This window comes from Staurois parvus, unplaced genomic scaffold (assembly GCF_062004578.1).
Source record: "Staurois parvus isolate SC_StPar_1 unplaced genomic scaffold, SC_StPar_1.0 ptg000162l, whole genome shotgun sequence".
Classification (NCBI taxonomy): domain Eukaryota; kingdom Metazoa; phylum Chordata; class Amphibia; order Anura; family Ranidae; genus Staurois; species Staurois parvus.
Window position 1 is genome coordinate 3,402,523 of NW_028317958.1, and position 16,323 is coordinate 3,418,845.

A 16,323-nucleotide genomic window follows, 5' to 3' on the forward strand; every position below is an offset into this window, starting at 1 on the left:
ATCACTTAATGAATATTTAGTTGTATAAGCACTGTTTCTGAGAACTGCTGTACATCTGTGTTGCATGGAGTCACCCAACTTCTGGCCCCTGTGAACAGGTATTCCAGCCCAGGATGATTGGACTACATTCCACAGTTCTCTATTTCTTGGTTTTGCCTCAGAAACGGCATTTTTGATGTCACCCCACAAGTTTTCTATTGGATTAAGATCCGGAGATTGGGCTGGCCACTCCATAACGTCCATCTTGTTGGTCTGGAACCAAGATGTTGCACGTTTACTGGTGTGTTTGGGGTCGTTGTCTTGTTGGAACACCCATTTCAAGGGCATTTCCTCTTCAGCATAAGGCAGCATGACCTCTTCAAGTATTCTGATGTATTCAAACTGATCCATGATCCCTGGTATGCGATAAATAGGCCCAACACCGTAGTATGAGAAACATCTCCATATCATGATGCTTGCACCACCACCATGCTTCACTGTCTTCACAGTGTACTGTGGCTTGAATTCAGTGTTTGGGGATCGTCTGACAAACTGTCTCCGGCCACTAGACCCAAAAAGAACAATCTTACTTTCATCAGTCCACCAAATGTTGCGCCATTTCTCTTTAGGCCAGTCAATGTGCTCTTTGGCAAATTGTAACCTCTTCAGCACATGTCTCTTTCAACAGTGGGACTTTGCGGGGGCTTCTTGCAGATAGCTTGGCTTCACATAGGCGTCTTCTAATTGTAACAGTCCTCACAGGGAACTTTACACCTTCTTTGATCTTCCTGGAGCTGATTGTTGGTTGAGTCCTTGCCATTTTGGCTATTCTTCTATCCATTCGAATGGTAGTTTTTCGCTTTCTTCCACGTCTTTCAGGTTTTGGTTGCCATTTTAAAGCATTTGCGATCATTTTAGCTGAGCAGCCTATCATTTTCTGCACTTCTTTATGTTTTCCCCTCTCCAATCAACTTTTTAATCAAGGTACGCTGTTCTTCTGAACAATGGAACGACCAATTTTCCTCAGAATTTCAGAGAGAAATGCACTGTAACCAGCATGTACAACATTTGCTGCCTTCCTTCCTTAAATAAGGGCAATAATTGCCACCTGTTTTTCAAAGAATGAATGACCTCATTAATAGAACTCCACACTGCTATTATTTTGAACATGCCCCTTTCAATTAGTGATTCAATTACACAGAATCAGCAGCATGCATGTCATGACTGTTGGGTCTGTTGGATTTCTATTACTCTACTACACCTGCTAGTAAATTATTTGCCATGTAGAAATATCATTTCTACCAAAAACAGTGATTGATCAGGTTAGTGATGTCTGACTGCTATTATTTTGAACACAACTGTATAAAAAAAATTGCTAGACTGTGTTGATGGGGGAATCCCTCTTGCAGTGCTATTGTGTTCTACCGGCAGGGAACCCTACCCGCCAGCAGAACACAATGACCACTACTACTACTATAGCTGTCGGCAGTGATCACGCGAATGGATTGAAGCTAAGACAGTCCTTGCTGAACCAGCCAAGATTTGATCCATTTATGGCCAGTTTGAAGCTGGCCATACATTGCTCAGTTTTTTCGGTCAGAAAAAAGACTGAACTGATTCCCTCATCCACACATTTGAGGTAAATGAGGGAATCCTCCCCACTGAGCTATTGTATTTTGACAGCAGGGGGCCGCCTCTGCTCTCAGAATACACAGATCAGCACTGTAGCTGCTGATGAGTGGATTTTTTTCCCCAGTAGATCTGTTTAACATAAGTTGATCAATAGATTGACTTCTGACACATGGACTGAAATTTGGCTGGTCCCTGCCGATCTATGGCCACTTGTAATGATAGTGGTGCCCAACCGTTGTGCATGCCTTACTTTCAGTTCACTTATTTTTCACTCATCAAGCCTGATTTTCATGTTCAGCAGGTGTGTGGTCAGTAATACACAGATTTCCACTAGAACCCAGCTTAACGGGAAATATATTCCATTTGCTGCTTCAAAATCTGGCATCACTCCAAAGCAGAGTTGCTCAATATGTGTGCCCTTTTCTTTAGGTATAGGCATGTTTTTGCTTCTTTATAGACCTCTTGTTTAGATACGTTCCCTTACCTCCATCTCTCCCAAACGGTATAGATGGGAGGAAAAAAGCAAAAAACACTTCCCTCAGCTGGAGAAACTGCTGCCATGGGGATCCCACTGCAGCCGGTCACATGGCCAAATGCCTAGGCCTTTAGAAATGGGTCCATACTTAAAGTTCAGAACCATTGCCCATAAAGGTACAGGGGTCATTCAGAAAACTAAGGCAGAAATATATTTTTCTGTGTATATTTTGTTAGTGCTTTGTTTAAAATTTATAGTTGCTACATTTTTAGTATGCGGTTAGGTAATTTGTCAAAATAATTACTCCCTTAGGCTGATTCGCCTCATGTGTTACTATGCATCCCTGCAACGCCTCTGCTCTGTGCGTGGTGCCATTAAAGTGTTACTAAACCCACAACAGTAAAATCAGTCTGTATATGCAGTAAAGCATGCTTGTTATACTCACTGTGGAACCTAAGGGCTTGATCCTCTGCATTGTGTAAAAGGCTGTTTGATCCTGTCTTCTCTGATTCTCCCCTTCTTCTACTGTCCCTAGTACAAAGTTCTAGGAGTCACTCTGCACATGCTCAGTTTAGTGTGTATTGCTAGAGGTTTTTCTGGGGGGGGCATGTGATCAGCACAGGGCCAATTAGCACTGTTCAGACAGATGCTCAGGGGTTATGCAGCCTCATAGGGCACATTCAGAGCAAAATTAAAACTCCTCCTAACAGCTTTAACCAGTGCTCTGCTGGACACTGATAGAAGTCACAAGGCTGCTATATACTGCTGATGAGAAAAGGTATTAAGCAGTTTATATTTGCTAAAATAATTGCATTTCCATGTTCTGTGTACTGTTGGAGACCAGATATAGTGAATACAGGGTCCTGGGTTTATTAACACTTTGTGAATGGCACCCCAACACGCTGTACAGTAGAGCACAACGTATGACTCAAATCAGCACCCCACAATGCACATACCATACATTGTGTTCTCCATTGCTAAAAAAGAAAGTCATGTATTTTTCTTTATCCGCTGTAGTACAACATGTTAATGTACATGTATTATAAGTGAATGGGACCCACGTTTTTCAGCTTCTTCCCTCGCCACCAGGCCTCATTTATCAAAGCATTCAACTGCACCTCTTCACCTTCCCTGGACCGCAGAAGTGAGAATGATTGGTTGTGGTGGACACCCCACACGTGTTTCTAATTAAAATATATATATATATATATAATATCTTCAGATTTTCTGAAAAAATGACCAGCACACAATTTTCACTAAGTTTTTTTTTTTATTATTACTTTTTTCAACTGGAACCTTTGAATACCTTTCAACAAGGAGATAAAAAAAACAGCTTTGCCACTTTGAAACAATGAGCAAAGACGATCAAATGGCATTTGTTAGAAACATTTTTTTTAAATGTACAACATTGTAGCATGTATTCTATAAATAAATAAGTCTGTACACAAATGTAATACTTCCATTTCACATTGCCTCGCAGAAGCAGCATTTTCTGTGGAATTAGTCTTGGGAAAATAGCAATTTTTTTATTTTTGGTGGCACTTAAATTGTACATATTTCCAAAACTTTTTTTTAAAGTGTTGGATTGAGGGGGAAGTATTGACCCTGGTCAGATTTTTATTGCTATCTGTCTCCACTGGGGATTTTGGGAAATCCAAAACTTAGGTCCTCATGCACACGGGTATTTTAGCCCATCAGTGTCGAATCCTGCTGTTTTTGGGTGTCCAGGAGCCACAGGTGCAGTGTCCAGTCCCACTGTCACAAAATCTATGCTAGGCTGAAATATGGGGAAGCTGAGCACTGTACCTTTTAGAAATTCTGTGTTTGGGGTGTATGGGCTAGAAGTGCGAGTACCGCTCGGTACAGCATCCAGTCGCTCTGTATTGCAGCATGTCATGAGATTTCGACAGGCTGCTAGCACCTGTGCTTCTTGGGCACCCAAAAATGCTGGAACTTGACGTGATGGACCAAACTACCCTTGTGCATGTAGCCAAATGGTTATCACCAGAATAGGTAGTGAAGGGAAGTCTTTCAATTGGGACTCCTGTTCCAGTGACGACCTTCTAAGAGGGATTTCCTCTTACTGCATCTCTGGAACACAAAGGAAAATCTCCCCAACAGGACAAATATAGTAAAGTACATATTCATTGCAGAGAGCTCTAGGGCCTTAGCTTGCCGATGTATTTTACATATTGTATGGATATCATCTACAACACTTTGTAGACTCTCCTATGCTAACCAAGCATATAGCAATAGGACTCTTGTTGAAACAATCATGAGCAACCCAATCCCTTTTTCCACCAAAGAAGGTTGATTGGTCCTATAATCCAATCCAGGTATTTTAATTTGTGTCTAAATAGCGGTTTTTGCACAAAAGATGGTTTGAAATGAGCAAATCTATAAAAATATGGTCAGCATTCTCACATAATAGAGTTATGGCAACAGAATGGTGTAACGGGTCAAAAACTCTAAATATCAGAGCTGTGCCGTGGCATAGTTATTCTATAAATGGAACAAAGCCCATTGAAAGACTACTTTAAGTCTCACCATACGTGTTACAGTCTGACCATATGATCAAATAGGAGGGTTTAGCTCAACGAATCATTCAGGTAGGTCCTTGCATTACATACTTGTAGATTTAACAGTAATTGAACAATCAGATTGTAAGGTATGTGGGGAGCTTAAAATGCCAAAGGGTGCTGATAAAAGGTACATTTTTTTCTTCAGTATAAATATTTCTCCAGGTAATAATTTAAAAATTGCTTGTGCATGGTATAAAACTTCATGGTAAGCCTAGCTGGCCGTACTGAAGTAAAGGAAAAAGCCTTTAGAACATACAACAGAGGATAGAAGCAAGGTGATCTGAAAGATTTACTAGTTCACATTATACTAAAGTAACAAAAAAAAATAAAAAATACCAGCCAAGTTGGTGAATACAGGATAAAAACATTTCTCCTGTCGGCTGTAACATCATGGATTGGAGTCTCAGACTGTCCAATGTTACAGCTTCCTATGCTGCACTCCTTTAGAAGGAATCCTGCAATCTTGGCACTCTGCATACACACAGCACTACGTGTCCCAAAGTGCAAATTCATGCTATTTACAGTATGAGTGGCTAGCGTATTAGGCTTTATGCACACTAAATGTTTAGCCCAGGGGCGGACTGACAACTCATGGGGGCCCCGGGCAATAGGGGATCATGGGGCCCTCTGTGTCCTTGCCCAAACTAAAAAAAGCCTATGAAAAAGGTACCAGGGGCATCTCATGGGGCCCCCTACTGACCCCGGGCCCTCGGGCAGTGCCCGAGTTTCCAAATGGTCAGTCCGCCCCTGGTTTACCCTGATGCAGGTGATCCCGGCACTTTCATGTGGGTGTACCATCCGCCCTTGCTGCTGGCAGCTGGAGCGGTAGGTCAGTATACACTCAAGGATGAATGCCTAGAAAGCAGATTGCTTGTGTTCCTGGCATTAGTCCCAGGGTGCATACTGCCCTAAATGGTAATTCCACACAGTACACCACCAAGCCCCCCAGTTTTCAGTTTCTCGGATTTTACAGGAAGCTGGACGATGTACCTGCTCCTTCCACCTGCACCAAATGGTCAGGATCTCATGCACTGGGGCTATAAGTTCCGTGTGCACAAGGCCTTGGTTGGCAGAAGTCCCGTTTATTCCTGAAAAATTGGCCTTTTAAGGGGGACTCCATTACACAATGTGACTACTCTAAAGCCAATCAGATTATCCCATTCGTTCTTCCAGTACAAATAAAACAATCTGATTGTTGCTTTGAGGAACACACACAGTTCTGCTTTCAGACTGAGCAGGAGGTTTATAGATGTGAGCATACCAACACGGCTGCAATGTTATCCACATACACATGGTATCTGTGTGCTTCCGGTCATTTCTAAAGACACTCAACCCACATCATTGCACTAAAACCAAATATTATTATAGGTACTTATAACACACTGCAAACTTCTGAGCTGTGATGGTAAAAGGTGGTCATATACTTTTCTGATGAGCTGCTAACGCATGAACACCATCACACGTCAACAAGGAGCACAATACAACACATGATGTAATGCACATACATAGGTATAAATGTGCCACGAGACGAGCAGAGATGTGGATCAGAGTAGGGGCATGATATATTCATCCTTTAATATATTGCTTCACTCAACAGTGAAGACATCTACTGAAACCCCTTAGGACCCATTCACACCAGATACTGCATGTTTTTTCATGCACATTTACATGTGATTTTCCATCTGTGTTTGTCCTGTAAGGTCACTTATTTCTTTGGGCTTTTATGCGCACTGCTATGTGTTGTGGTGTGTTGGCACGTGTTTTTGTGGTGTGGAAAAATACAGTATGCTTCAATGGTGTGAACTATGCTCATAGGATAACCGGGATTTTGGACTGTCTATGCCAGCCTTTCAAGCTCAAAGGAACTCTTGCAGTAATTCTCAGGTCTCAAGGAAGCCCTGCTAAGATTAGTTCATCTGTGGTTTTTAGAAAAAATGTCCTTTATGTTGGTGCCTGACCAGTGGTAAGAACTCTTCCCTTACAGTGGTGGTCACATTGCCACCCTTACAGTCATGCCTCCGGCTCTGCCAAGTAGTGCTGAACCTAAAACGATGTAGGCATTAATCACATTGGGTGTAAGTTAGCCACAGCTCAAGGAAAGCCTAGCCACCTCTATAGCAGTCGTGGAGTTCCACAGAACCCTGGTTGAGAATGGCAGGTCTATGCTTTCAGAAAAGGATCTAACTGCATGTGGTGGGAATGGGCCCTTACAATCTTCCCTTTTAACAGCAGACTCCATGCTGCATGTAATTACCCTTCTCCTTTTCAGCAAAAACAAAACCAGAAAGAGTGAAGTTCTGGATGGCGCTATAGTCAGAGAGCCCCTTTACACTTGAGCATTGTAGCAATCCTCCATGTGCAGTGTGAATGGCACCCCAATGCATTGTACAGTAGAGCACAACTCATATTGCACTGTGATGTAGTGCATTTTGGAAAAAAAAAAAAAATGTAATGCCCAATTTTTTTTTCTTTTTTAAGGCGGTTGTGGTTTGTTGGGCTACTTTATCGCAACGCACGTTAACATGTCATACCATGCCAGCATGAATGCACCACAATGGATTGCTTTCATGTGAATGGGTCCTCAATCTGTAGAGTCACGGCTTAGGAAATAACTTGCTTGACTGGTGATGTACGATGACATCCTGACTTGATAGTACTACCTACCGCCCAAATGTAACGGTGGCAACCCTCAACCCCCCTCAGTTTTCTTGTATGGGGAACATCTCTCCCTGCCCACAACAATGCATTGCTTATAGTTTTGCTAGTCCTAAGCACTGCCATATGGAGGGAGTGCCTAAACCTAATCAAATATTGATTTTCATGGATTTGTAGGAGCGGGGGCCTTCACATTGGCACTGTAAAGGTTGGTGGTAGCACTGATGGGCTCTGCTTAGATTGTAGAGTCTGCTGTAAACGACACTAAGCATTTTATTGCTGTACTGTATACAAATCAGATATAACTGGGGCCTAATACAGTATTGATGGTAATTACTGACAAAGAAAAAAACATTAAATTCAGACAAGTTTGGATGTCGTAGCAAAATCTGGGTAGTTGTTCATCCTCATGATTGGATACTTCTGCATTTGGAATGTGATATAAAAAGGTCATATTTTTCTGTAGTACACTATTCCTCTTCCATGTTCCCCACATTCAAAATGTTCCAATTGAAGATACAGAGATAACATTTTAAGTGCAATCTACTTTCTTAAAGTTTTCCTTTTACTGCACCCAGTAGAGTCTGCCATCGTGCCGGCTGAAGGCTTACTCTAGAGATATTAGCCAATCACAAAGAACCAGTGACCACCATGCCAGTGGTCCAGTGACCACCAACGGCACGGAATCACATATATCACCAGTTTCTTAGCTTAGGCTACTTCAGTCCAAACCATGGCTATTGAAGTACTGGGGGCACTAAGGTTTGTGCAAGCCACTGTATTATGCTTCCAATTATTTACTGAGGTGTAGAGCGTAGAAGCTGCTTACTGGTAAAAGAGAAATTCAGTAAAGCGGTAATAAAACCAAACGCAAACATTTACTATTTTGCAGCTTACCAACTAATTAAATGTGATGCCTGCGTTAGTTTTCTTTTTTAGGCTTTCTTTACTTTATTTTAAGCTGCTGACCTGGCCAATAAGCCTCTTGGTTTTCAAAAGAGCAAGCCTTTTTGCAGATGTAGCAGTTAGAGAGTTGAGACAAACCATTTACTACTGACAGGGGTGCCTACAATGATACCAAAAGGAAAAAAAAACCTGTTGCTGTATCTACTTACAAAAAAGTGTTAGTTGGAGTTTATCTAGTTGTTAGTGTAACTAAACCTGCTAGTACATCTAACGCTTCCCTCCCCCCAGATTAGCAATGCTGCTGTCCAAATGTGCCCCTTGTGCTCCTTCATCCAGAGTGTTGGCACGGTAATACCGGTGGTGTGTTACTGGCCAGATCACCAGGTGAAAAATAAAAGCCTAAAAAAACCAGAAAACTTAATACAGCTACCACATCCAATGATAGGTAAGCTGCAATATATTATATTTTTTATTTTGGGTTTAATACCGCTTTAAGCTTCATTTGATAGATTTGGGGTAAAGTAAAAGTGAATGGTTAATGGAAAGTATCTCCTTGGCTGAACTGAAAAGCTTCTATACAGCATTGGAAGGGTAAGAGTGCCATAAAGCTTAAGTCCAGTAAGAATTTTATTGTATAATAATGCAAGACCAGAAAAACCAACGCATTTCAGGGGCTCAACTTTTCCTTCATCACGGCTTGTGTGTTGGCAGGGTGTTCGGATCTATACTATACAACATTTGCAAAACCAAACTGGATTTCACGAAAACGATCCAGGTCAATAAGCTGATAAGCTGTCAGTTTAGCAATCTGAAACATTTTGGTAATATCCAGTTTAATTTTGCAATTGCTGTCCAGTATAATTCTGAACTCCCGGCCACACATAAGCCCCGAAGAAGGGGGAGTTGAGCCCTGAAACATGTTGGCTTTTCTGATCAGCATTGGAAGGATGAGAGTGCCATAAGGCTTAAATCCAATAAGTATTCTATTTTATCATGACGCAGGACCAGCAAAACCACCACATTTCGGGAGCTCAACTTCTTTCACCAGCACTTGTGTGCTAGCTGGAAGTTTAGATTTATGTTAGACAACATTTGTAAAATAAAACTGGATTTCAACAAAATGATCCAGATCACTAAACGGGTAGGCTGTTGGTTCAGCAAGCTGGAGCAATTAGATGATATTCAGTTTAATTTTTTCAATTGCTGTCCAGTATAAGTTTGAACTCCTGGTCAGTACATAAGCCATAATGAAGGGGGAGTTGAGCCCTGAAAACGTGTGCACTGTTATGAAATACAATTCTAACTGGACTTATTCAAGTAGTACTCTCATCTGCCCCAATGCTCTATAGACTGCTTTGGGATACCCCAGTTGACAGAGCTGCCTCTAAAAACTAGCTCCTGGTTTCTGTCTACTTTGGGGTCCAGTTTTCCGCCAACACATACCTGATTTGAAAGGCTTGGGCACTCTGAAAATTCAGCTTCCTTTGACCTTCACACACTCCTGGCCTCTGAAAGCCCCTCTGTGTAGTTGGGAAGTCCCTACAAAGGTCTATGGTTCCTTTGACCTTCACACACTCCTGGCCTCTGAACGCCCCTCTGTTTAGTTGGGAAGTCCCTACAAAGGTCTATGGTTCCTTTGACCTTCACACACTCCTGGCCTCTGAACGCCCCTCTGTGTAGTTGGGAAGTCCCTACAAAGGTCTATGGTTCCTTTGACCTTCACACACTCCTGGCCTCTGAACGCCCCTCTGTGTAGTTGGGAAGTCCCTACAAAGCTCTATGGTTCCTTTGACCTTCACACACTCCTGGCCTCTGAACGCCCCTCTGTTTAGTTGGGAAGTCCCTACAAAGGTCTATGGTTCCTTTGACCTTCACACACTCCTGGCCTCTGAACGCCCCTCTGTTTAGTTGGGAAGTCCCTACAAAGGTCTATGGTTCCTTTGACCTTCACACACTCCTGGCCTCTGAACGCCCCTCTGTGTAGTTGGGAAGTCCCTACAAAGGTCTATGGTTCCTTTGACCTTCACACACTCCTGGCCTCTGAACGCCCCTCTGTGTAGTTGGGAAGTCCCTACAAAGGTCTATGGTTCCTTTGACCTTCACACACTCCTGGCCTCTGAACGCCCCTCTGTTTAGTTGGGAAGTCCCTACAAAGGTCTATGGTTCCTTTGACCTTCACACACTCCTGGCCTCTGAACTCCCCTCTGTTTAGTTGGGAAGTCCCTACAAAGGTCTATGGTTCCTTTGACCTTCACACACTCCTGGCCTCTGAACACCCCTCGGTGTGGTTGGGAAGTCCCTACAAAGGTCTATGGGGAAAACTACTTAAAGGATGATGCAGATTAGTGCTCAGGGACAACAACTCAGCCAACTGTACAAAAGCATTTAAGCTTTTGAGCTCAGCCAGGGAGGCAATTTACCACTTTCCCTTACCCCCACCAAATCTAATCCTATCTTGAGAAGGCTAACAGAACAATGAATTAAGAAGGGGCATAATGCAAGGTCTAAGCATCATTGCCAGCTGGCCCTTAGATGGCATGGCACACATTAACGCCAGGTATAGCCTTCTTTCTAGCGGGCTCGATGCAGTCGTGGCATGAGGCCACAAGCCGCGGTGGTGGAATAGCACATCATGGAGGGCTGAAAAGAGACCAAAATCCAAGCCTCCATTTAAATAAATATTTTGCTGGTTGAGCCAGTTCACCTATAAAATTTACATACATCTAGGACAATGTTCCCTAATAACATTTTTTTAAATAAAGGTCATGAACCACCAGCTTTGTTGCGCCCTCACACCTCAGTAAGTAAACATACATTCTTTCATACAATAAGGCACCTAAATCACGCCTCCTCAAATGCGATTTTGCAAACAATGCGTTTCACAGCCTTTCCTGCGTTCATGCACTAACGATTAAAATAGACTCTTTAGAAGATATAGGTATATATTTATATCTAGCTTTTTAGATATTTACATATTTATATATTTATGAAAACTCTTATGTACAATGTACAAAATATATATTTTTTTTTCTTTCTCACTACTTACAAGTCTTTTGCATTTTTGTGCCGTAAATGCAGTTAGACGTTTTGAGCTACCAACACTTAAAAGTCCATAAAGTACTTTGACTTTCAGCCCAGCGATACGTTGTTGGGGTTCTTCCTTAGCCCCACAGTAACTTTTGATTCGTACCTCATATTTTTTCCTTTTTACCCCTCTATTAGCAACTTAAGGGGTTGAGGTAGACGGATCTTTACTGGTTCAGTGCAAAATGTTAAGTCTTTATTTCTTTTTTACTCCTTTGCACATAGCAGTCATTTGGAATCGTCTGATCCACTGTGTGGCTTGTGCTGGGCAGTCAATGCGTGTCCATTAGAGAGCAGCGTCCCTTTGGCTGCCCCCTCGTGGTGAGGAGGTTCTGCTAAGTGTGATTTTTGCTGTAGAAAACAGTCCTGTGCTGAAGGCTGGTGATATAAATCTGGAGGAGGCGACCTGATTAATGGCTCTAGGTGTGAACCTGTAAAGACAGTAAGTAAATAAGATCAATACTAAGAGGAAGTTTAACCTGCTTAAACTTTGCCTTCCTCAGTTCCTCCCTTTCCCCTCATCAACATGCATTTTTAAATTAAACCCTTATCACTTTCATTCTATACTTTATTTTGATTCAGTGATCTCATCACTGGTTCTCTGTGCTTCTCTATGCAATGCAGGCAGGTCATATGGTGGGATGGTTTGGCAGGGTCCTAATTCCTGATGCAAGCAGTGACTGGCTCTTTGAAGGAGTTATGCAAATATCAAACTGCCTTACTGGGTGAGTGTCAGTCTGGAGGAGTGGGCGTTCCTAAGCAGGCTGTATTTGCATGCAGACTACCCCAGGTGATGCCCACATGTAAAACTGAGTCTTTATGATTTAAAATGATTATAAAAAGGTATAAAACATCATGTTTTATTAAAATAAAATAAAAAAAAAACAAACATGTTATACTTATGTGCTCTGTACAATGGTTTTGTATAGAGCAGCCCTGATCCTTCTCTTCTCAGATCCCCCTGCTGGCACTCCTGTCTCCAACACAACCCCCCCCCCCCCACCGTGCACCCATAGCAAGTCGCTTGCTATTTGGTTTGGGCATTCATGTGTGCTCGCTTCCAATCCGGTTCTGTGTCTCTTGAGCCCCACCCCCTGCTCCCTCCTCACTAGCTGTGATTGACAGCAAAGGGGCCCAATGGCTCTCACTGCTGTCTCTGAGCCAATGAGGAGGGAGAGAACCTCTGCTCTTTTGCACATAAGAGCACTGGATCAGGACTGAGCTCAGGTAAACATAAGTGTGCATACAGGTGGTTGAAATCCAATTAAAGGGGTGGTCCAGGAACAGACAAGTTGGGGGGAAAGGGCTAGACCATTTTAGGGGAAGACTGTTAGAATAAATGGTCTGCTGCAAAGGTCTCATTAAGTATGTTGGCAGAAAGGGAAAAAGTCTTGCAATTACCTTGTGAATCCGACACCAACACGTGTGTCTGGTGTTCACTCAAGAAAGGAATCCTTTCGTGATTGCTGGGGTACACAATTTCACAGGCATCCATCTTGTTGTAGCTGACAGCCCCCGGGTTCTGATGACAGTTTGGTGTTGCAGAATGGTCAATGCCATTTCTGTAGCCATCGTGGCCATTCCTAGGTCTTTCATATGAACAGTCTAGAGGTGGTAATGTCTGTGGACAATAGTCGGGGTCCTTGGTGTACATAGCGCGGCCTTCTAAGCAGTCCGTACACACAACCTGGTATCCATAACCTGCATTGACAGAAAAGGGAGACTCTTAAAGGACTAATTAGGATATCCTGGACTGACAAATCTATATCATGTATGAGTGCACACTGGTAATAAAGATAATAGATCAATCTGTCACTTAATAGCTCCTCTCCAGCAACACAGGCTCACCTTTTCTTGCTCCCTGGCCTCTATGCTTGGCTGCCAGCAGCAATAAAAGGAAGCTCTGTATAAGCCCAGATTCTGGTTAGAGCTTGCACAGGACTGAGCTGCACCCCCATGTAACAGTGCTAAGCCAAATGTAAAGTTATGGGGAGCCAAGAAGATACTGGATACCTTCGAACTTGAGTCATGTGACTCGCTCCCCTTCCTTTAATGGGACAGAACTGGTAACTAGACCATCACTGTTGCTTGGGAGTAGGAAGGCAGTTTCCAGCCCTTTGTAAGCTCTAACTGGAGAGACTTGGAGCTTACACAGGACTTCCTTTCCTAAATGGAGCAATAAAAGGGTACTAGGGTCGATGGTTTGAATCCCAACCACAGCACTACCTGCCTGGAGTTTGCATGTTCTCCCTGTGCCTACGTGGGTTTCCTCTGGGTACTCTGGTTTCCTTCAACACTCCAAAGACATGTTGGTAGGTTAATTGGTTCCTGTCCTAATTAGCTTTAGTATGTGTATGTATGAATTTGAGGTAGTGACCTTAGATTGTAAGCTCCTTTGAGAGCAGGGACTGATGTGAATGTATAATGTGTGTGTAAAGCGCTGTGTAAACTGCCGATGCTATACAAGTGTTGCTGGAGACAGGAACATTAAAGAGAACCTGTTGCTGTATCCTGCATGGGAGCACAGGTTCTCTTTCAAAAGCTTATATGTATGCTTTGTTCATAGTCCAGGATATCAGTTACCTGGGCTTTCTGTGCTGAACAATCCACTGGCTCTTTGACAAGGTTCGACGGAGTTGCATCCTACACAGGGCCGCGGCTGTCTATGGCCAATATTACAGGCCTCCACATCAGTATTCCCAGTGCCGTCGCTGGAACAGATGCCTGTAATGAGAGACCAGCCTGTCATTCACCACACAGAATGAGAAATAGTGATTAGCCCCTGCAATGGAAGTAGAAGCTGGAATTTTATTGGTGTGCATCACAGACACTTTCAGGCCTAACATTTCTATAGCTTTTAATACATTTTATTTTAAATAACTTTCATACGAATTTTGGTACAAAAGTTAGTACGAAGGTTCTCAGTACGTTTGAAGACATGATGAATGTCGTTTGAAAGTACGTCCAAATTTTGTTTGTTTTCGGAAACAAATAGTGGAACGATGAATTTTCCCAAATGAAAACTACACACATGGTTAGAAATTTGTTTGTTTGAGAAAAGTTTTAATTTTGCTTCTTCGAATTTTCTTGTCATTGCAGTCGAAAATGAATGCCAATTGTACCCCACTAACACTTAACGATTCGTTTGGGCCAATTGCACATTCTAAGCATGCTATAATAACTGTATGTAATCACAGCTAAATTCAGTATACAGAACAGTGTTTTGGCAGTGGGACTGGAAATTCCCAACCTGCTCCCAGAGCTGCTTAGCCATTCGCAGGGAGCTTTGTATTCTTGAATGAATACCAAGATTCCTCTGATTGGCTGATGTCGTGTTTGTAGCTTCATCCTCCTGCCTCTGCCAATCAGAGGAAGCTTTATATTCATTCACAGTATACAAAGTTTCATGTGAGTGGCTAAGCAGGAGCTGCTTGGTCCAAATGAACCATTAAAAGGGACATTAAATGTGGAGTTAGGCTTTATTTCATCATTTTAATCACTGTATTTATTCTGGATCATACCTTGAGAAGACAGGTAACTTGGCACATCTGGAGGAACAATGGTTTCGTCTGTAAAACACAAGAAAGATTGTTAAAAATGTTTATTTTACCCATAGTTTAATCTGCAAAGTTGAAGTCCACACTTTGTTACATTGATTATATAATTATCTGAAAATCAGACATATTGACAAGCATTTCTAGGAGAAAAAAATTCATAATTACACCAATCCCCTTCAATCAAAGAGAACCAGTACTATAAGCCAAGCAAGCCTCTGTGGCATAACACTCTGCTGTTATCTTAACATGTTTCAGGCAGGAGGTGCTGAAGCATGGCAAGAGGAGGAACTCACAAATTTAGTGTTCACATGTGAGGTGACAAAGGAAAGCTCTAAACAATTGTACCAACCTTTAGATACATGGCATAACAGGGATCTGTGAATATGTGCAGTTTTGTTTCAGAATATTTAAATCTGTTCTGCAACAAATACAAATATTTTAGCAGGTAAAGCAAACCTGTGCTTTGTCTGTAGAGGGCAAAGTAATAGGCTTGCTTTAATAACCCCTTCCCCAGCAACACATACTCTTCTTCGCTCCCCTACCTCTCAATTCAGCCACGGAGAGTAAACATAACATCAGGTACTTCCAGGTGTGGTGGAGCCAGTGACTCACTCTCCTTCCTTTCATTGAGCAGCACTGGTGCTTATGACTGGCTTAGAGTTGTCACACAGCGGTGAAAAGCTCCAGGAGCTGAATGGGATTAAGGGTAGTCAGGGGGTGGGGCATTTAAAAGGAAAGATATGTAAAGCAAACCTGTTGCTTTTCCCTCCATGAACAAAGCACACTTCAGATTAAAGCTGGAGGGCTCTGCAGGTCAGTTCTCCAATAGCTCCCCCTGCTCTAAAAATCTGGAGATGTTTCTAGAAGCCAGTAGACGGGGGTGAGGAAGGGTTGATCTGCATACTTAGGGGAATCTTGCCAATCTGTGGGCAGGAGGTCTGGCATGGTAGCTAGGTCAGCCCTTAAATATGAGAGAGCCTGGTCAGTAGGGGAGTAGAGTGGAAGATGGAGTGAGGAAGTGCTGCTAGTGCGGAGACTGGGGGGGGGGGGGGGCCCCAGAGGAGGGGGAGGTGGTATTTTCATCTGGGGTCTGAGGAGGTTCATTTAAGGGGACCAAATGCTCCTTGCAAAGACTGTGTGCTGATTTTTTTCCTTTTTGTGCCTACAAAGTTGTCTTCTAAGTTTTTTCAGTTTCACTGGGCATCCCATATACCCTATCCAAGTTGTTAACCCCTAATAAAACAACAAAAAACAAACTCATCCACAGTCAGTAAACCGTACATGAAAGTGTGGAAAAACTCAGCGGCCCTCAAGAGTGTAGCAATATATATTATATATATCTCTCTCAAAAGAAAGAGGGCATTCTCGGTTCTGCCTCAAAGCAGCTTGCCCTTTGACACCGTTTATTACACCAAGAGTAAAAAGAAAAAAAAAAAATTGGTGGAGAGAAGGT

General features: G+C 42.6%; 1 protein-coding gene across 1 annotated transcript in view; it reads right to left on the bottom strand.

Annotated features, from left to right (window-relative positions):
• Positions 1–3,336: 3,336 nt before the first annotated feature.
• The window catches only part of LRIG1 (leucine rich repeats and immunoglobulin like domains 1), a 144,692-nt gene continuing 131,705 nt past the window's right edge, over positions 3,337–16,323 (bottom strand). Inside the window, exons 16-19 of the mRNA XM_089676014.1 lie at positions 14,835–14,882; positions 13,897–14,037; positions 12,715–13,014; positions 3,337–11,744 (exon numbers count right to left, since the gene is read on the bottom strand). Of these exons, the coding sequence (XP_089532140.1) occupies positions 11,542–11,744; positions 12,715–13,014; positions 13,897–14,037; positions 14,835–14,882 (692 nt within the window). The 3' untranslated portion in view covers positions 3,337–11,541. The remainder of the gene's footprint in view (positions 11,745–12,714; positions 13,015–13,896; positions 14,038–14,834; positions 14,883–16,323) is intronic.